The following is a 22,284-nucleotide window of genomic DNA, read 5'->3' as shown; positions in this document are numbered from 1 at the left end:
CCCCTGGGTAGATCTGTTCGAGCTTGAGAACAATCACCCAAAGAATGCCAATAGTTGGGTCTTACCCTTGGCTTAACAATGGCTCTTAGCCTACGTGGCTCATAGCCCTTATGCAAATAAGTGTTCAATGGACGAACTGATGAAGACTAATTTGAGTAGCATCTTATCCACGTGCTAGCTGAGAGTTAGAGCACCTTGACTCAGACTAACTCTCCAGCAAAACACGTATCAAAAGCTTCTTAGAAGATGTTCATTATTCCCTTAAAGAGAGAGAGAGAGAGAGAGAGAGAGAAGAAGAGCATGCTGGGTTGAGGAACTTTCCTTAAGGTTGTAAAGTGTGTACCCAAGCTGTGTGCCCTGACTCATCTTATGCCTGACTTGCTGCTTATTGTATAAGCAGTCCACAATTTTTTGTATGACTCTCTCATCGAGAGAGGTAATAGAAAAACATAAAACTCATTCCGACTCACCTACCTTGTAGGGTTCGTGATTGTATGAGGATGACTTGGCATGGGCACTTTGCCTAGGAATCAAGTCCAAATTTTTGGTTTTTTTTTTTTTTGTGCTGTTGTGTTGACCGCAACCAAAAAACACATTAAACAATCCATCACTTAGTCTGTCCTTGACAGATTTGCGAGTGTGATAGCGGAAGCGTAATCCATGAAGCGGTGGAATTCATGCCACCTGTTAGCATGGCGTGCATGCAGAATTGTAAGCCCTTGGCTACTATAACGGCCTCAAGCATGAGAGCCGAAACCATAAGTGCCTTGCAGAGTCTGCCTTGGTAGCGATGCATCATAACGTGTTGTTGCCACACATTGCAATGGTAAGAGTTTCCCAAACTGGCGTGCCAATGCCCTTGATGCCAAGTCAATGGGCAGTATCGTGGCACGCGTGAGAAGCCTTGCTTCATGTGAATTTGTCAAAGCACTTTGCTTTACATGACAGACAACGTGTTCCAATGAAAACATGAAAAACAAACAAATTTAAAATTAGGCTAACCTGGTTATCCTGCTGTAACCAGTCATCCTGAAATTTTGATGGAGAAGAACTCGTTCCATAACGGTTCATAGCCTAGTCTGCTGCACAAGAGAGAGTTTTCGCGTGTATATATATACGTCCCTTGTATCATATACATCCATTTGGCATGCAATGAAAGAACCTGCAAGCAGATTACCAAATTCCTCCCAAGTTTGTATGCTCATAGCATATGCCAAACGTGGGGAGTCTCAATGCAAGATGCCTAACTTGAAGCCTTGCTTCACAGAAATTGAAGCCTTGCTGATAGCCAACTGAGGCGGTTGTTGACATGCAAAGAGAATGACAAAAGGAATCGACCTTGTCGAGGAATTTCCACTGAAATGAGCTAAGACTGTGTGACAAGCATCCTTTGGCAACGGCTAGAAATAGTGACCAGGAGTCGGCCATGCCGAACAACGTGCCTCCTATATCAAATCAAGCAGTAGGATGTGCTAATCTCCTTGAGATTACAAAACATAGAAAATATGGTATGCGTCTACAGCAAATTGAAGGACTGACAAGCCATGCTTCAAATCAGGGCGGTAGGTACTCAAGCCATGCTTGAATCCAAATTGGCCAGTGAAGCCTTGGTTCGATGCCAGCAAAATTGTAATGCTTAAAACAATTGTCACAAGCCGTGCTTGTGCTTGGAGTGCCTAAAGTGCACTCATACCTGGTGCATGTAAAGATTATCTTGCGATTCTCATATCTAACTTGATGCAAAGATACAACAAGTAATTGTAGATCAAGTTATGCAGATAACAAGGGAGTAAAAGCATTGTAATGCATCGACAAAGCATACCTAATGTTGTTTGTCACAGCATGTAAAAGCTATGTGCCAATCCGGATTACCGCGGCTAGAAACATCAAGCATGCCGCATAACCTTGTGCATCAAGCTTCCCCTGTTGAAGACTTTGAAAAATTTGGTCACAACCTAAACCGTGGTCTTACCAGGTAGGTTTCGTCGCGTACTAAACAATGTTGATTTGTCGTCACCAATTGCGTCAGCAAGAGATGCTTTCCAGAGCGAAAAAACCAGAACTTTTTGCCATGGCCATGCAATCCGGGGATCATTAGGGGAATTTTGAGGTCACTTTTGTGCCCTGTAAGAATATGTAGAGAGAGAATATATACTTTATTTAAAAAATAGTGAAATGTTTGTAAAAAGGTGAGTTTGCGTCCTTTTTACCTCCGCGGAAACATGTCATTGTCAAATATTTCTAGGATCTTTAGTATTCTAAAAAATACTCCCTCCAAAACTAACGAAAACGTCAGTTCTGGCCCAAAATTCAAAATTTCACTTGCTGAAACAAACCTTTTCTGTGTCGTCTTCTTCCTCGTATCTGCAGAGCTTTTCTCTATAGTACTATCTCTAACAAATACTGTTAATAGACTTCCATGGAGAAGAGAAGCTTATACCATCTACACATTGAGCTAAATGAAGAATATTGTCCAGTGCGCAAGAGAAACAAATGTGCAGAGGTGTCCTCGTCCATATTTGAAGCAATGCGGCAAGATTAAAAAAAACACATTGATCTCTGGACTGATGGAAGATTGTATCCAGTGGACCCAATGACAAAGAGCACTCCCCCATTATCAAAATTGTTCATCTTTGATAAAATTTGTGGGTGATGGTCAAAGAGGGTTGCTGGGTTATACACAGAGTCTTGCGGTAGAGAGAGATATTCTTAAGTTAGAAGATCATTTGGCCAAACAAATGATAAATACTCTTAAACAACAGCTTGAGGAATGTAAAGAGAGCAACGAAAAGCTACAAACTCAGCTCAAACAAGCTAGAAGAAAGAATACAATGTTAGGAAACAGACAAAGAGAAAAGAAGTCAAAGAACATTGAAGCCTTGAGACGTGGTGGAGGAGGTTGCAGCAGGAAGAATCAGAGCAGCAAGGTATATATGCTTATTTTATATTGTTAAGTTGCTACTATTCTTTGTTAATATGCTTAGGTTACTTTTCTTTGTTAATATGCGTAGGTTACTTTTCTTTGCTAGGTAGTTAATCTTTTTGTTAGGTTGTTATTAAGACCCTATTGCAGTTGTTCTTTATTAAATGATTAATATTCAGTTAACTTTAATTTAGTTGATCAGTGTTTGTTTATTTTGTTGGTGTCATTTGGACAAGATCAATAATCAGTTAATTTTGTACCTTTTGATTTAGGACTTTGCTACAACCAAACTCTGCATCAAACATGGAAATGGCAGCTAAACATTATTGTGATGTTTTACCTCCCAAGGTTGCCAAAAAGATTTTCACAGAGAAGAAGTTTAGCAAGGCAAAGGAGCAGTGCATTGAGGGATTTTTGTAGAGCTCTTGCTTGGACAAGGAGGATGTGCAATATACTATGGATAAGGTAGGCATTAGCAGAGATGGTTATAGCAAGCTGTTCAGAAATGTGAACTCAAGGTTAAAGCAATGTAAAGTCAGGTCCTCTTTGCTTCCAAAGCCATCCATTGTGCAGGAGGCAAGGAAAAAGATCAATGAGAGGATAATGGAGATGTTGGGTGAGCCTCACCACATTCATGGTACCTATCATGGTAAAAAGAGGGATCTTCAATTTGACGAGTTCAATAATATTTTCCTTGACTTGAAGACACTTCAGAAGGAAATGATCAGATTCTATGAGCTGGAGCATACAGAAGCAAATGGTGTTGTCAGTTTTGTGATAAAGCTTGATGAATGCGGATTGTTAAGAAACAGAAAAATTGAGAGGATTCTCCATTAAAATTGATGAACAGAAGCATTGAAAAACCGAACAGAGCATTACAAATGATAGTACTTCAGCATGCAATCGGAGAAGAATGTCTGGTGGCTAGGTGCTTTTGAAGTAGAGAGTGAAGACTTTGATGTTCTGGATTGGGTTTTCCATCAAACAACAATACCCGAAGTCATTAATGCACAAGAATTAGGGGAGAGCTTGAAGTTGAAGGGTTTGGGAAGTTACAGGGTGGAATGGCACATGGGAGGAGACCTTAAAACCCTTAAATGTATGTACAATGTCTCCAAAGGAGCTATGGCAAAGAGCCCTTGTCTGTATTGTATGGCATCAACAAAAGAATGTAATCCTGCAAATTGGAACAAAGCACCCAATAGGCATACTCAAGATCCAAACTTCAAAGCAGTTTTAAATATTCCACTTGCTAATGTCCACATATGCACTCTGCATGCTCTTTGCAGAATTGTGGAGAAAATTGTACATCTGTATGTGGGGTTTGCCTGGAAGTTACAGCCAAAAGCAGCTAGAGATGCTGCAATGAAATGTATTGAAAGGGTTTTATCAATAAGGTTAAGATTGAAACAGACCTGAAGAGATCTTCAAATGGAAACAATGTGCCTAGAAAGGTCTTTGTTGGTGGTGTGAAGGCCAGAGCTTTCCTAGGGTTTCATGGCAAACTAGGAAAGGTAAATGCCAAGAAGGGTTCATCCAATGTGAAGTATAACCAGTGGAAAGCTCTCCACAATGCCATCAAAGATCATGGTCTTGAAGGTACATCAAGAAATGAGGTCCCATAGGATGTGGGCAAGCACATAGGATGCCATTGTGGCAAAATAACCAGCTCTAAAACCAATAAGTCCAGGGAAGAATCCAAAAATTTTGATGGCTTCCTCCTTTTCCACCAATATTAACTTCTCTAACCCTGGAGGAAGCTGATATGAACCAACAACCTTTGCAAGTGCTTTAATTGCAAGCATTGGCAGCAATGGTTCTCTTGTAAACTTGTTATGGAATATAATGACAGTCTCTTTGTTGAGCTTCCCAATAAAGTGTCCCAAGCTCTGGTTCCTTCCTAAATTTAATGGTCTGGAACCCTTCCCCCTGCCAAGGAATTTGTCTGTGTCCAGTATTTCAATCTGCAAAAATATGTCTTGGTTAATTGTTTGGCACATTAATTAGACAAAGCAAAATGGTCATAAACATACCTTAGGAGACTCATCCTCCTCAAAAAAGGCACGTTCCCATATATCAATGGATCTAGTTGCCCTTACTTCATAATCTCTGGTCTTTTCCTCTCCCATATGCTCTATTTTAAGCCTTTTTTGGATCTCATTGAACTCCTCTTCAAAACGTACACCCTGTTGCTCATATCTCAGAACAATGTCCTGCACAAGCTTTCCAACACTTGAGCTGTCAATAAAATTTTCTGCCTCTGTGTCCAAGACTGCTAAGGGGCAAGAAGAGTAATCAATGAATCCTATGTCATTACATCCCCACTCAGCCAAAACTTCCCTTAGATCAAAAAGATGTTGAATTTCATTCAGCAAAACATATTCCTTTTTGTTAACTTTGTATGTGGAAAATGTTGTTGTGCAATGCAAAGGATCATGATCTTCATCCTCAATGTCAACATTCTCCACTTTAGTGATGTTTTCTGCTTTAAATTTTGCAATGTCCGGCATCTCAATGCTTTGTAGTTTCTCTTCCTCTTCATGGAACTCCATCTCCCTCTCCTCTTCCTCCTCTTCCTCCTGGTCCTCCTCAATCTGAGAAATCTGCTTTGGAATCTGTTTGCCCTCTGGTGTTGGGAGTACACTGAAGAAAATGATAAGTCCAAGGTCATACTCTACCAACTGGCAATGCATATTACCATGAAATTTGCAAGGCTTTATGATCCTTTTCCAGTCTGGATGAAGGCTTGAACACTTCTTTGCAATACCTGTCCTTGCCAAGCTACCTGCTTTGCATATATCAAGAAAATGAACAAGATTATCAAGCCTGTGATCTTTGGTCAATGCTGTATATATCTCTATCAATTCACTAATTTGTGTGGAGAAGCCATCCACAAGTAGTTGAAGCTCAAAGGCATCATTAAAAATCTCTTTGACACTTTGAAATCTTGCAAGTTCATTAACTTTGTAAAGAAAAGACATCAGCCTCTCATCAGCAGTCTCTTGCATATCCTCTGTATCCATTATGACAATTCACAAATGTCTGAGAAAGAGAAAAGAGAAGTCCATCAAGACATTAAGAAGTAGACATGACATTAAGAAATATATTTCTTCTATGACTAAAATATATCAATAAACTACCCTTCCTTAATAATGCAAAAAACTAATAATGGTTTACAAACAAGTATGCAAGTTGTAAATCTAAGCAAGCAAGAAATAATTACAACAAATTGTGTCACTTGCTATGCGAGCTATGAGGGTGAGGAGAGAGTTGGCACTCAATAAATTCGCTTACGGCGTGTCACAGGGTAAGCGGTCGACACCTTCAAAATTCGCGCACGGGGTGTCGCAGGGTGTCGCTTGGAAGCTTTATTTCTAGCCTTGTGAAGGACAATGAGCGGAAAAGTGGGATGGGTAGGTTGTTTATATGGCCAAAAATGCCGCCTCGGGGGGTGTGCCAAGTGGTTTCCGCCTCTAAGTTTGTGCCCAACCGCTAGTATGCGCCTAGGGAGTTGTGCACCTAGGGAGTTGCGCATAGCGCCCTATACAAGCCCGAGAAGCACTCAAATCGAGCACATTCTTGCCCAATTTTTCCCGATTCTTGCTTCGCTATTATCCGATTCTTGCGGCGCTTTCACAACCCAATTTTACCCGCACTTGGAACAATTGTCACCCCATCACCCCGTGCGCAATCTTTGTATGTGTGAACTTTTTCTTCGCTTTGCTATTTCGCCTACGGGGTGTCACTCGGTCGCGAGCCGCTTGGAAGGTGAAAACTTCCAATGCTATGGTTATCCCGAATGGGGTGTCATAATAGGAAAAAAATGTTTGTTGTTTGTTACTAATGTTTGTTGTTTGTTGTGCAGCAATCATTCCTATTCCTTTTGAAGATGGCAAGGACCAAGAAGAACAATCGTCACCCCGTCACCCCGTGCGCGATCTTTGTATGTGTGAACTTTTTCCTCGCTTTGCTATTTCGCCTACGGGGTGTCACTTGGTCGCGAGCCGCTTGGAAGGTGGAAACTTCCAATGCTATGGTTATCCCGCACGGGGTGTCATAATAGGAAAAAAATGTTTGTTGTTTGTTACTAATGTTTGTTGTTTGTTGTGCAACAATCATTCCTATTCCTTTTGAAGATGGCAAGGACCAAGAAGACTGCAAGGAAAGTTGATGAGCCTCTATCCAAAGATGAAGAAGAGATTCCTAAGCCTAGCAAAGCTTCAGCTAGTACTTTACCAAACCAACCATCCACTTCTAAAGATCCTAGCAAACCAACCTCTGCTGGCACAAAGAAGACCAAATCTCAGAGGAAGGATTCTTCTCTACCCGACCCTAAAACAAGCAAAAGGAAAGATACACATTAGAGGAAAGCTTCCAAGCCTGTGCAGCTTAAGCCTCTCCTTACAAAGAGAAAGTTCAAGCAAGGGGTCAAATGTCTAAGAGAGATAAGGAAGGCCATAAAGGCCATCAATCTTGCAATTCCCTAACTGCCCTTCCAGAGACTGTGCAGACAAGTTGTAGAGGAGTATAAGATTTCCATGAGGTGGACTAGTACTGCATTGGCATGTATCCAGGAGGCTTCTAAGGACTTTATGATTGAGATTTTCCAAGATGCCTATATTTGTGCAGCTCATGCCCATAGGGTTACTCTAATGGACAAAGACATGATCACTCTTAGGAGGCTGACATACAGGTTTTCAAAAATTTTGGAGCTTGTCCCTATGCATGATATAAAGGCATTCAATATTCTCAACATTCCTCCATGGAGGAAGCCCAAGGAGCCTGAAGTAGGAGTTTTTGATATTACTGAAGAAGAGGAAAAGGAAAGGAAAAAGAGAGCCAAGTAAGACAAGGAAATTGCAGAGAGAAAGGAGCTTGACCTGTTGGAACCTCAGCCAGTGCCCCTCTTGAGGAGTGTCAATCCTACTAGTTTTGTTGTCACTGTATTCAGTGGGGAGGATCCTAGGGAGGATTACAATTCACTTGACTCTGAGACCTTGGAAATTCTCAAGGACTGGACCAAGGAGATGAATTCTCCACTCCTTATCACATGCCTTAGGTTGTTTTTGTTTTCCTCTGTATTTTTGTTTATAGCAAGAACTCTTTATATAACAAGAACTCTTTACCAGGTTAATGATGCATTCATATGAGCCAGACCTTCAACAAAAGGTGGAGATTTTAGACCCTGCTATCTCCCAATTTCTCAGGACAGAGACAAACATTAGAGAGCTCACAAAGTGGTTGACTCATGTGGACTTGGAAATCTGTGAATTTTTCTTGATTCCTTATCATGAGAGGTAAGTTTTCTACCTACACCTTGTGAAGAGAATTTGCTAATTCACGTTAGAAGGCTAACTGAGGCTTGTTTTTATAGCTCACATTGGAGTTTAATTGCAATTGATATTGTGAAAAGAAAATGCTACTTTGTCAATTCTCTTGCTGGAGTACATGGTCAAGAAAAATTGTAAGTATAGCAGCAGACACATTTTGTAAACCATAAGCACATACTTTTAGTAAAGCAGAACCTCATTTATAAAGAATTTTGGATAGTGCTACTATAAGATTTATAGATGCTGAATGACATCCATTTTGTAGTGGTGAAGGTTGGAATTCTTTATGCTTTGTTCACTTCAATGGATTATCCTCAAAGATTTTTTCCCAAAAATACATGTAATGAATTGCACGTTCCAATCCAGCCTGAAAGCCATTCATGTGGATGGAGGGTATTGACAAATGCCAAGCTCCTCTTGGACTTCATATACTGCAATGACAATCAGGATATAGAAGTATAGCATATTTCATATTTGCCAGCTGTATTTTTTCTCATTTTATTGTTCCTAAAACTTGCTTTCTATTGCCTTGTATAGATCAACAGAGAGTGCTATGGTTGACAAGAGCAAGGATTATCAAGTATATGATTGAAGCAAATGGAGAACTGCAAGAGGTATTTGAAGATGATGATGTTGAAGAGAAGGGGAAAGCAAAGCTGGAAGATGAAGAAGAGAGTGGTGAGCAGGAAAAGGCAAGTGAAGAGATGGATGATAAGAGAAAGAGGAAGCAGCCTTCAAGCCCTCCAGTCAAGCCCACTTCAAAAAGAAAATCTCCCAGGACAAAAGAGCCCACTTCAAAAAGAAAATCTCCTGCAAAAGCACCAACCCCATTAAGGAAGTCCCCTAGGGACAGGAAAACTCCTGCCAAAAAACTATTCTAGCTTATTGTAGCCCACTTGTATCAAGCTTCTCAGTTCTCTATTGTATCCAATTGTCTATTCTATAGCCCACTTGTAACCAATTGGCCCTTGTATGGACCCTTGTATGTAAGTGCAAATATTTGAAATTGAATACTTGTTTTAAGACTCTGTTACAAAATCAAATCATTGGATGTTTGAAAAAGTTGCATTTCAATAACAAAATAAAGATCCTTTTAAATCATGTGATACAAAATAAGATCCTTGTAGGTCATGTGATACAAAATAAGATCCTCGCAGGGCATGTGTTACAAAATTGCCTTGAAGGATGTTTAAGGCACCAAGATGTCCTTGCACTGTAGCCTGTTTTCATTCCTTTTTGATACCTACAAAAACAATCAAAGTTAAATAAAGAACCAATAAGAGAACAAGAGACTTTTAGGCATAATAGTTACCTTTCTACCATTTACTTGAAAGCAGAATGTTGTGGGCAGTTCAATTTCATCATTTTGCAGGTCCAATCTCAATTGTTGTAAGCTACACATGCCTCTTATCTTTACAATTGACAGATGCTCATTGTTTACCCATATATCAATGTCTTCTATTGGGCTGTCAATGAAGTCCTCCATGTCTTGATCAAGTGGAGTTAGCTGACCACCAACATAGTGCCATCTTCAGTAATAAAATGACATAATGAAGTTTTGTGTCCCTATCATGTATTTGCAAGCAATTGAGCCAGCTTGCACATAACAAGTGATTCCATTCACTGTTTTGGTGTTCCAACCCTCATCCACAAATTCAAGTACATTTGCTGAGTCTAAAGTCTTCACTGAAAACATTGTTCTAGATTTTCTGACTTCAGCATTAGAGAACAAGTCTATAGAAACTACAATGGGCATGAATATAGAAATTCTACTCTGTCCATTTTGATCAGTCGTGTTGTAAGTGATAATGGCTTCAATGGAAGTTCTTGGTCGTTTTGATCGTGATGAAGATTCCATGGTGAAAAAAGAAATGAGCAGAGAAGTCTAGTCTGAGTTCAAGAGAAGAATAAGTAGAATGTGCAAAAAACGGTTCAAAACTGGAAAAGATCATGAGATATAATCCAAACGTTGTTTTATGATGGCAACGTGCAAAATGAAAATAATATAATATGAGAAGTACGTCTTTCTAAAAGCGACAGCTATTAAATGCCTTTGCACTTTTACTTGTTTACATTGCTATTTACCAGCTCAAAGTTGCGGTAAAGATAGACTATTTGCTTTTTTTGTGAGTTTTCAAAAATAGAGGTTCCGTAACGGAAGCTCTTCAACCATTGGTTGAGACCACTCTCTCTCTACATGCTAAAAGGCACAAAAATGACCTCAAAATTCCCCTAATGGCATGGTTGCATGCCATGCATGAGGCCGTGGATTCCGGTTCTTATCAAAGGTGGGTGCCCCAAAATAGGGCGCTCGAAGGCGATGCAGCAGACGAAAAAACACTCACGGCGCGCAGTCAAGCCTTTGGTTTGATTTGCTGCAGTGTCGAAAACGCCTCAGAAGGCCAGGGCGAAAGGTTTTGGTACCATAGCCGCTTCCTTCTGCCGACCTCCAAGCTGACTTCCCTCGCTGCTAAAGTCGCTTCCCGCGCAGCCATGCCGATCTTGCTTGGCTCACAGGAGTCGTTTCCTGCGACGATCGAGGGAGCGTGGGAGAGAGAGAGAGAGAGTCCAAGACCATGCATGCCAATCTCCTTCTTCCCTCCTCCAACCTGGCTTTGATACCAATGTAAGAACCCTAGGAGCTAGAGACCTGGATCCTCCACCCAACCGCCCATACTTATAGGCTCTTAGCCCTAGGATCCCCTGTCCACACTGCTAGCTGGCCCGTGGCCGGGGTCCGTGACCCCCCTTTAGGGTAGGGCCCTGCCCGTAGGACCCGTGTCCTGACAGACCTTGTTTGAGAAAGGATATTTGATGTTTGAAGAGAATGTACGCAAATAGTGGATATATTGGTTAGTAAGAGAATGTCCGGGGATAGTGGGTACTCATAATATTGAATGTTACTTTTTGTTAAGAGATTAGATTGTCTTCATTGGACCTTGTTTGAGAAAGAATATTTTGGGTGATGTTTGAAGAGCTGTACAAACAAAATTGCGATTGAAATTAATAACTATGCGTCAAGATTGTATATGTAAAATAATGTGGTAGGAATTAAAAAAAAGCAGAACAGATGAGTGCAGTGGGAAAAGAGAGACTAGTCTCCAATTGGAACTATGTCTAGGGATGGGGTGGACCCAATTAGTCATGTGCTTTTCACAATTCTAGCTAGTTAAGGTTACGTCTAGCCTCTTAAACATGGGAAAAGAGGTGTCATTCGTAGATGCTAAGTATGTTGAGATTTTAGTTTAGAGAAATAGGATTTTAGCTCTCATCACATAAGATTTGGGTATCGACTTGGGTTTTGGTGCAGGACCCTAATATCCATGACCGTGAAGAATACAGGCCTTCCTTGCATTTGTTGCTTGTATCCTTGCTTTCTTGAGTTAAAGTGTTGGTTGGGGACCTTACACAAATAATCTATGGTAGGATGGGCCTAAATTATGGATATTGCAAATGAGCTTGGAGTCCATGCCTAAAAGAATTCTCTTGTGTAGAGATATGGATTCTTGGGAGAGTGGCTTAGCCTTGAGCTTCAAGCTTATTCTTGAAAGACTATAGCTAGACTCTTATATGTAGAGATGGTCATGAGGTTCTTTTATTTTCTATGCTCTTCTTAACACTTGATTAATCTATAATTCATTATTTACATCAATATTGTCTCACTTATTTTCCAAGAAAAAATTATATTGTTTTATATCATTCTTGATTAAATATCTATCATTCATGCTTTAAGTCTCAAATTCTAATCGTATCATGAGTTCTTTCAATCAGTGTTTTGCTTATTTAATTAGTCTGGTTAGTGTGTGTGTGGTGCATTCTTGTCCTTGTAATTTTGTATGCATATTTCTAATTGTGTACTTGTGTTTTGATAAGTCTTATTGTGTCTACACACATCTTAATCCTTTTCCACGTGTGTTTGATTGTGTTTTGGCACCTTGACTGTCATTAAATGGTTGGTGATGTCCAAAATAGGTGTGATTAGTGTGTGAATGTCATAGCCATTGTGCTTATGTGTGTGTGTGCATGGTTTTGTGCTTTTTCAAGAGGATTGGCAAGATGCACTCCATTGTCACAATGTGTGTAATTGATTAATGATTCATGTTCAGAAGAATATGAGGGGAAGCCTAGCCATGACTTCTATCTATTTTAAATCATAAACAACACTGTGAAGGATCCTTGTATCAAAGCATTTAACATAATTGGTGAAATTCTTGTGTGATCCCTCCAAGCCCTAGTTGGGTTATTACTTCTAAGATTGACAACTATGTTGATTTCATTGTATGTGATTCATTGTATGTGGATTTGTCCTATGCTATGTGACACCCTAGAATTGGTGCTATTATTGGGAATGATACCTAAGCTAGTGGAGTCAAGGATGGAACGGTATTGAGTACAAGTGTCACTGAGTTTTACTAATTGCTCACTAATTGTTTGATTTGAGTGTGTAACTCAAATTTGGTTTATCATTTTATGTGTGTGCAATGATTTCTATCAAATTTTGAGCTATGCTAGCCCCAAATCCCCTAGTTCCACTTTAATTTTTCCTAGTTTTGTCCAAAGTTTTACTAATTTTAACTAGCCATTCACTAATTTCCACTAGCATCGTGCTTTTTTTTTTCTAATTTTGCTATCACTTTGTTAATTCAATCACTGATCTTAATGTGTGTTGTATGTATAATATCCTAATTAAAGGTGCTATCATCACTATACTCTCTTGAATTTGTGCTAAGGGATGCCTAACCTTGAGACTTGGGTGTTTGATTTTGAGGTCAACTTAGTCAATTTTGGAGTCAAATTGGAGGAGCACACTTGTGTGTGCATTATTATCTACTCTTGGAGCAAGCATTGAATTGGATTGATATTGAATTTGTGAGTGCTTTTACTTGCTCTATTCATTTACATGAATACCATGTAATAAAACAATCCCTTTTTCTTAAGAAGCTTATAGTTTTGTTTGCAAAGTGAAATAATACCCCTTTTGCAAACATAATCCTCTAAAATTTCAAAAAAAATTCCGAATAAGATACCACATGTTTGTAAAGAATGAGGATGCAAGAGAGCTACACAAGACAAGCACAAAAGCACACAGAGATGGAAAGCTTCTTCTTCTTCTTCACAGAAAAGAGAGTACAAAATGACTAAGTGCTAAAGCTGAAAAAGTAGCACATATGTACATGCGGTCACTAAGTGTGAACTCGCTAGAAGCGTACTAGGCTGGCACTATAAGTGTAGTCCAGCTGTAGAATCACTGGCAGATATCCTCCGTGTCGGTCACCTAACGCGCCAGTGAGTAAATGCCGTAAGCGGCCAAGACCCGTAGTGGATGCCAGCTCAAGGTGTAGAGCTCGACATCTCAACACTCCCCCTCGAGCTCTGCATGTCGCAGAGTCCAAGCATAGACCGGAAACGTCGAAGCTTCTCAGCTCCGAGGGCCTTGGTGAAGATATCCGCTATCTGCTCCTCTGTGCTGACGTAGACCAAGTCGATGTCGCCCGCCAACACTCGCTCTCGAACGTAGTGGTAATGGACCTCTATGTGTTTGGTCCTAGCATGGAACACTGGGTTCCTAGCCAACTGCATGCTGCTGAGGTTGTCACAATGGATGAAAATCTGCTGGTCCACCTGCACTCCCAAGTCCTCAAGTAATGTGCGTAGCCAAGCTACCTCGCACGCCGCAACTGCTGCACCTCTGTACTCGGCCTCTGTGCTCGATAAAGCAACCGTAGGCTGCTTTTTGCTGCTCCAAGTAACAGCAGCACTCCCAAAAGAGAACATGAAGCCACCCGTAGATCTCCTATCAACAATGCTACCTGCCCAATCTGCATCTGTATACCCATACAATGCTAATGGTGCATCTGCTGCATAGAACAATGCGTAGTCAAGAGTACCTTGCACATACCTAAGTGTGCGTCGTACTCCATCCAAATGTGGCTTCCTCGGAAGTTGCATGAACTGACTCTCCAAGCCTACTGTGTAGCTCAAGTCTGGCCTTGTGATAGTCAAGTAGATTAGACTACCCACAATCTTCCTGTACATGTTGACATCCTCAACAACATCACCCTTCTCTGCACTCAGCTTTGCATTCACATCCAAGGGAATAGAAATTGGCTTACAATCAGCCATACCATACTTTGACAACATGTCCAAAGCATACTGTCTCTGTGATAGCCATACACCCTCTGGAGTCTTGATCACTTCAATGCCAAGAAAGTAGCGCAACTCGCCTAAATCTTTCATTTCAAACTCCTGTTTGAGAAGACCCTTCACATGGTCAATCTCCATAGCATTGTCACCAACAATAATAAGGTCATCTACATATATGGTAATGACCACAATCCCCACATCACTCTCACGTACATAGAGTGAATGATCAGCATGAGCTCTCCTAAAACCAATACTGACAAGATACTTGGCAATCCTGTCATACCATGCTCTAGAGCCCTGCTTCAAACCATACAAAGCTTTGAGAAGTCTGCATACATAATCTGGGTAACCTGGGTCGACATAACCAGGTGGCTGATCCATATACACTTCCTCTTGCAACTCACCATTCAAGAAGGCATTCTTTACATCCATTTGATGCATAATCCATCCTCTAGATGCAGCCACTGCTATGACACCTCTCACTGTCGTCATCTTTGCCACTGGAGCAAAGGTCTCCTCATAGTCTATGCCATACGTCTGTGCATAACCCTTTGCGACCAGCCTTGCCTTGTGACGCTCAATGTTACCATCAGCCTTATGCTTGGTTTTATACACCCATTTACAGCCAATAGCTTTCTTGCCACTTGGCAATGGCACCAACTCCCATGTGTCATTTGCTTCCAATGCAGCCATCTCTTCATTCATTGCATCATTCCAATGCACATTTCCAACTGCATCCTCAAAACATGTGGGCTCCACATCCTGTATCACCTTAGCCATGTAGGCTTGGTGATTTGCTAGATACCCATCATAAGTCAATTTCTGAACTGGATTTTTGACTCTATTAGATCTGCGCGGTCTTGGGTCACTCCTTTGCCCTCTAGCATCTTCTTGTACTTTCCTTACACCAGGTGTCCTGACAGCCGGAATTCCAAATTCCTCATCAAGACTTTGTTCAGAACCATCTGAATCCATGTCTACATGTGAAAAACCTGATGATGCATCAACCATAAAGGGAGGTTCATCAACCTTTTCCTTTCCTTTTCGTGATACATTCCCTGTACCTGTTGGTGGAGTAACCTGCGTACGTAGTCTACCATTCCATGGTTTCTCAACAGAGCCACGAGAAGAGGACTCTTGTGGTCCACTCAAAACCTGTGACTGTGGCCTCACATTTTGTACAACCACATCATCTTTTACATCAGCCCCAATAGTGCCATGTGCATTACTGTACCAGCTGCTCATCTCATCAAAGACTACATCTCTGCTCACTCGTAATTCTCGTGTAGTAGGATTGTAGCACCTGTACCCCTTTTGTTCAAGGGAATATCCCACAAGAATACATTTCTCTGCTTTAGGATCCAATTTCCTACGCAACTCATCTGGTACATGCACGTAAGCTATGCAGCCAAACACTTTCAAGTGTGCCAAATCAGGCTTTGTACCTGTAAACTTTTCCTCAGGTGTTACATCATGCACCGCAGCTGTAGGTGTCCTGTTCATAATGTACACAGCTGTATTTACAGCTTTGTACACAGCTGTATTTACAGCTTCAGCCCAGAAATGATGAGGCATGTTCTTCTCATTCATCAATGCACGTGCAACCTCTGCAATGTGCCTGTTTTTCCTTTCTGCGACCCCATTCTGCTGTGGAGTATATCTGCATGTAAACTGCCTGTGTATACCATGCATTCGCAGAAAATCTGAAAAATCATTGGAGAAGTACTCTCCCCCTCCATCTGACCTCAATGTCTTGATTTGCATATCTGTCTCCTTCTCAATCATGACTTTGAAGTCTTGAAAGTGACCAAACACTTCACTTTTGTTACGCATGAAGTAGACCCATACTTTCCTTGTATGGTCATCAATGAAAGAGACATAATACCTGCAACCATGTATACTTGCAGTATCGGTTGGACCCCAAACATCTGTGTGCACCACCTCAAGTGGCCTTTTACATACATTGCGCTCATGTGGAAATGAGCCCTTTGACTGTTTTCCAAACTGGCATGCTGCACACACTTTATGCATACCATCCACCTTGAATTTGGGCAAACCTTTTACAATCTTTTTTTATTGCATGCTGCGCAATCTCTGCTCATTGACATGGCCAATGCGTTTGTGCCAAATGTCAACATCAGCCACAACACCTGTGCCCTGTGCAAATAATGCAGCTTTTACCTCAGGCATGTCTACATTCAGCGTAAACATTCTGCCCACACATTTGCCCTCTGTGATCAGCTTACAGCCATTCTGGAAATCTTCTACATAACAGCCATTTGGATTGAAGCGAACCTGCAAACCCTGCTCAATCATTTGTCCAATAGAAACAAGATTCTTTGTAATGTTTGGGACATGAAGTACATCTGCTAAGTACTTTGATTTCCCACTCTTCGTATTTAGAGGTATGTCCCCTACATGAGCAATGGGGTGAGCTGTGTCATCTCCTGTCTGCACATAGCCTGACACATCTGGTTTGCGCATATCTCTAAACCACTCTCCACGAGACGTCATGTGATTAGAGGCACCTGAATCCACATACCAAACATCATCTTGGGTGGAATTCTCTGCAGTCATTGTATTCATTACATGTTGCATAACAAACATGCGCTCGTTTTTGCTGTCATCTGCATCTCTGCTAGTAGATGCATAGTTGCCCTGTTCTCTCTTTCTACTTGCTTTTCCCTTTGGACAGTCACGTGACATGTGACCTCTTTCACCACAAGTCCAACATTCTCTACTATCTGGAGTATGTTGCTGCCTGCTTGATCCTGCACCACGACCTCTTTGACTCCCCCTGCCTTGAGACTGGTTTCCCCTGCCACCTGTATTGTTTTGATTTGATTGACCTTCCAGAAATTGGCCCCTGCAACCCCTTGGGCCTCGACCACGACCTCTACCTCTACCTCTACCTATGTTGGAGTTAGAATAGAAGGCCTGTTCAGAATTATTTCTGCCATGAGAAGAAGATGTGTCAAGGTTCTTCTCCTCAAGAATAAGCATAGAAATCAAATCTTGGAACACGGGGATGTCGTCTCTTGTATTCATGGAAGACCTAAAATGTACATACTCATCTCCTAGACCATCCAAGCATGCACGGACAATGTCATCGTCTTCCACTGAGACTTTAATAGATCCAAGAGCCTCAATGATACTCTTGATCTTCAAAGCATAATCATTGATGGAGAGGTTGTTCCTCTTAACCTGATTTAGCTCCGACTTTAGTTGAAGCTTCCTGGCCTTGGTGTTCACCTCGAACACTCTGCCTAAGTTTTTCCATGCAATGGCGGGGGTTTCAGCATCCTGTAGATAGCCCATCATGCCATCTGTGATGCTCATAGAAAGCCAATACATCACTTTGCTCTGGCCTTGTTGCCAGTCCCTCAAAGCTTTCCTTTGTTCTGCTGTAGCATTTGCCTCGGGAATCTCTGGTTCCTTTTCATTGTCTCCTTCTACATAGTCCCAATAACCTTTTCCTTTTAGCAAATTTGTTATTCTGAACTTCCATGCAGGGTAGTTATTTTTCTCAAGCTTCTCAGTAACAATCTGACTGAAACCGTCAGACATCTTGAAGCACTAAGACAAAATAGCTGCAATCTGCAAAAACCTGCAAATCTGCTGAACCTGCTATCGTAGTTCCTGTAACGCTTTCTACACTCAACGAGTGTCCACAATCAAGCGTACATACAACCACTGTACTTGTACAGTAAATCTCTGTATACTGCACTTTGGAGACCTGTTCAGAAACTTGTGCGAAAAACCTGTTCAGAAACTTGTTCGCATCTGGTCGTGGATTGCGAACGAAGGGATTGTGATGCTCTTGCTCTCTTAGCCTCTCTTGCCTGCACCAGGCTCTGATACCATGTAAAGAATGAGGATGCAAGAGAGCTACACAAGACAAGCACAAAAGCACACAGAGATGGAAAGCTTCTTCTTCTTCTTCACAGAAAAGAGAGTACAAAATGACTAAGTGCTAAAGCTGAAAAAGTAGCACATATGTACATGCGGTCACTAAGTGTGAACTCGCTAGAAGCGTACTAGGCTGGCACTATAAGTGTAGTCCAGCTGTAGAATCACTGGCAGAGATCCTCCGTGTCGGTCACCTAACGCGCCAGTGAGTAAATGCCGTAAGCGGCCAAGACCCGTAGTGGATGCCAGCTCAAGGTGTAGAGCTCGACATCTCAACACTCCCCTTAACTCACATGCTACACTTACTTTTTTGGAGGTGTAGCCCTCAAATGTAGTCCATGAAATCTCTTCTATGCTGCCTGAGCATAGACTCTAGATTCTTTGTACTCAAAACGATTCAAAATACATGCACATATCACTTACTTTTTTGGAGGTGCACCCCTCATATGTAATCCATGAAATCTCTTGTGTGCTGCCTAAGCATAGACTCTAGATTCTTTGTACTCAAAACGACTCAAAATACATGCACATATCAACACAATACTTGCTTGGAAATGCACACAATTAGAGCACACAAATCATCCCAAAAATATAGAACAAAGGAGCTCTTTTGTGCTCAAGCGCATACATCTAGCAACTCTTTTGGGCTTAAGTACATACATCCAAAAACTCAATCAAGAGTATACTAAAATCCATATGCACAAATCATACCAAGGAAACATATGACTCTTTTGCAAAAACATATATGTACCTCTAAAAACTCCTCAAACTAGTATCAATCTCGTGTAAAAACTCAACGCTCTTCTTAGAAGTCATCCTAAACAGGAATCTCATCATGTAGTTGAGTGCTTTCCAGGATCACTGCAACTTGGCGCGCATACATGATATCCACAAGAGCATCACTCATGCCCACCACCACATCTCATACCTTATGCTTGCAACTTCAAGTACCTATAGTGATTTCAAAAGCATAATACCCTCAAGCAATGCAAGAAAACAAAATAAGTGAAAAAGGTGTGGAATCTTACTTTGTTTTACAAAATTATAGAGCTTGCCAAAAAGGGTGAATGTAGTAGAAAAAATTCTCAAATTTGTATTTTCAAGTGAATTTTTGATCTATAGAATAGTGTTGTTGTGCACACACAATTTTAAGCTGACATGCACTGTCACACTTTGTACCACTCTCTACCAAGCTTCCACAAGAGCATATGTCTCTTTGCGAATGAACTCTCTCTCAATTGAGATCTCAAGCTCTCATTCCATTCTCATAAAGTTCTCAAGCTACATTAAATGTGTCTCTTTACCCAAGCTAAAATTCCGGCTTTGATACCACTTGTTGTACTTGCATTGCACTGCACGCGCACTCACAGAGAGAGAGAGAGAGAGAGAGAGAGAGAGAGAGAGAGAGAGCTCAACAATAAGTGCAACACATCGATCTCTCTTATTCGTCAAGTAAGGATAATGAAGAATGGAGTGGTTAGTAATACATACCATTTTTGGCCAAAGCGCAATGGCCATTTTACCCACCACCACATTTCTATGTAGGTGCAATTTTTTGCAATCTAAAAGAATGAATGGGTATTACCCTAGCCATAAGTGTCGATAGGAACATTTTAAACTTGAATGAGCATGACAATGATCACACAACATACAAGCTATGATTCCACAAAGCATTGGACCTATTTAACGACCATAATTTATCACATCTATCCAAGATCGTGTAGGTAATTTCTTTGCAAAATACACTCAGAAATGGCAAAGCAGCAACATAGCAAACACATGATTGTAATTCAATGTCATGAATGCATCCGCATGAAGAAATGGCAAAGCAGCAACATAGCAAACACATGATTGTAATTCAATGTCATGAATGCATCCGCATGATCGAGTCCGCGAACTATTTCCGGCAACTTGGCGGCAAGGCTAAGAGTCATGACCATTTTGGCCAGTTTTTGGTCCTTTACATGAGTTACGGTACAATTAAAAAGATACAAGTGAATTTTTAACGGGGGGGGGGGGGGGGGGGGGGGGGGGCTTGGGGCCAATTTAAGTACAATTCTGATACAGTTTTTTTTTCCCCCCTCTCTAATTAGCGTTGGAGCTTCATTCTCTGATAAAACCTGCCTATAAACTCCTCGGCTTTCCTGTCCACCTCCTCCTCTGCAACTAGCCCTTCTTCAGGTGGGTCTGCCACAACCACAACAGGCTTCACGCGGCGGCGGCGCCAAGTTGACTCGAACGTGCCTGCTTTCTTCAAGAGTGGGACCGGACGTAGCTCCGATGGTGTTCTCTGCTGCCCCAGCGCACCTTGCATAATGATCCCATCTGATTTGCTTCTTACAAGGTGGGTGCGATGTTTCTCGCTCTTGCGAGTGCGCCTTTCCGGCTGGCTATGGAATTTTTTCACGTCCTCTGCCTCATCTCCGGCGACTGAATTTCCATCAGAGACATCATGCAGGAGGGCATACTCATTCGAGACATTGAAATTGTCAGCTGGGACATCATTAATGTTGGAGACAGCGTCCATAGAGGCACCATCGCCATCAACTGCATCGTATCCATCAGCAGCGCCATCGTCGCCATCATAAACATCATTTGTGCCATCGTCAATCGCAACGCCATCATAATCATTATGCGTGTCATCATCGATCGTGCCCATTTTGCTGCTGGATATCATGATCACACTATGGCGCTTCTGCTTCCTCTTATCTTGTGGGATCATGCCTGAAGTGACATAGAGAAGCACAACAAGAAGGTTGAGAAGAATGAAAAGCATGGGTGTACTGGTGAGGTGCGCACGCATGGCAGAACCAATGTGCAGAACGGAGCTGCTTGTCAACAGGGGCAGCAGGAGGGGGTGGACATAGAAGCCTGCCAAACAGGCGCAGGAGAGGGAAGAGAGGGTGAGGGCAAGGTGAAGAGTAAGGGTGAGAGAGACTGGGCTAGCCATGCGGAGTAGCTGCGGGGAGGATGATGAGAGAGAGAGAGAGAGAGAGAGAGAGTGTGTTTTATAGAGAGCGTGGCCTTACAGAAGATTGCAGCAGCAAAAATGAACGGCTGGGAAGGAAATGTAGGCGGAAAGCCGACGAGCTGGACTCCGATGGAGGTTTCTGGAGTTGGGCTCCCACACGTACGTACATCAGGTACACTATGTCGGCCTCCTTTTTGTTGCCCACCATCATGCCCTTGTGCCTTGTATTCCCACGACACTAAGTGACACATAGCATTAAAGAGGGGGGGTAAGGGGATCGACGGCGCAGAAGTCGATGCGGGGAGCCCGAGGCAGATTAAACCCGGACGCACGACAAGTCAACGCGAAAAAAACTCGGGTGACGACTCGATTTGAACCCAGGGTTTCGTCGTCCAGATTGTGACGCATGGGGTAACCATCCCACCCGCGCGCACATGTTGTACCCATGGCTCGGGTTTTTGGGGTTTTATATTTAAAACATAGGCGTTGCTCGGGTTTAGTCTGTGGTCGGATTTAGTTTTTAAGTGCCCATCTACGACTGCAATCTCTCCGATTTTCGTGCGCACACTTCTTTGCCCTCGATCCCCTTACCTCCCCCCCTCATTAATACTATGTGTTATTTAGTCCTGAGGCTTGTATTCTACTACTTTATCCACATCCGGACACACACGTTTTCCACACCCAAGCACACATGTTTTCATTCCTTAATCCTCTCTACCAGTCGACCCGTCGGTGTGTCTTAGTTCGCCGTGTGAGAGAGAGAGAGAGAGGGAGAGAGGCAAATGGATATTATTGGAATACAAAAGAAAGTTCTTTTGGAATTGTTTTTATGGCATTAATTTTTTTTTAAATTATAATTATGTATTTCTACCTTTGACTTAGGTGCTAAAATTTGAGGAAAGAAATCTTGAATGAGATCAAAAGCTCAACATTTAAGTATGTTATGGTGTTTAAATGCTAGAACTTGCAATGAGTATATTGTGCAAACACAAAGGGACTCATCCTTG

The 22,284-nt window shown here is 41.8% G+C and overlaps 1 protein-coding gene across 1 annotated transcript; it reads right to left on the bottom strand.

The window, feature by feature from the left end:
- Positions 1-19,724: 19,724 nt before the first annotated feature.
- Positions 19,725-21,312, bottom strand: LOC147419322 (uncharacterized). Its single transcript, XM_086506175.1, has one exon. It carries the CDS (start codon positions 21,254-21,256, stop codon positions 20,396-20,398), a length of 861 nt encoding a protein of 286 aa, XP_086362301.1. The 5' UTR covers positions 21,257-21,312; the 3' UTR covers positions 19,725-20,395.
- Between the last annotated feature and the right edge of the window lie 972 nt (positions 21,313-22,284).

This window comes from Adiantum capillus-veneris, chromosome 29, assembly GCF_014529385.1.
Source record: "Adiantum capillus-veneris isolate H3 chromosome 29, ASM1452938v2, whole genome shotgun sequence".
Lineage (NCBI taxonomy): Eukaryota > Viridiplantae > Streptophyta > Polypodiopsida > Polypodiales > Pteridaceae > Adiantum > Adiantum capillus-veneris.
This window is presented reverse-complemented; position numbering and strand designations above follow the sequence as displayed.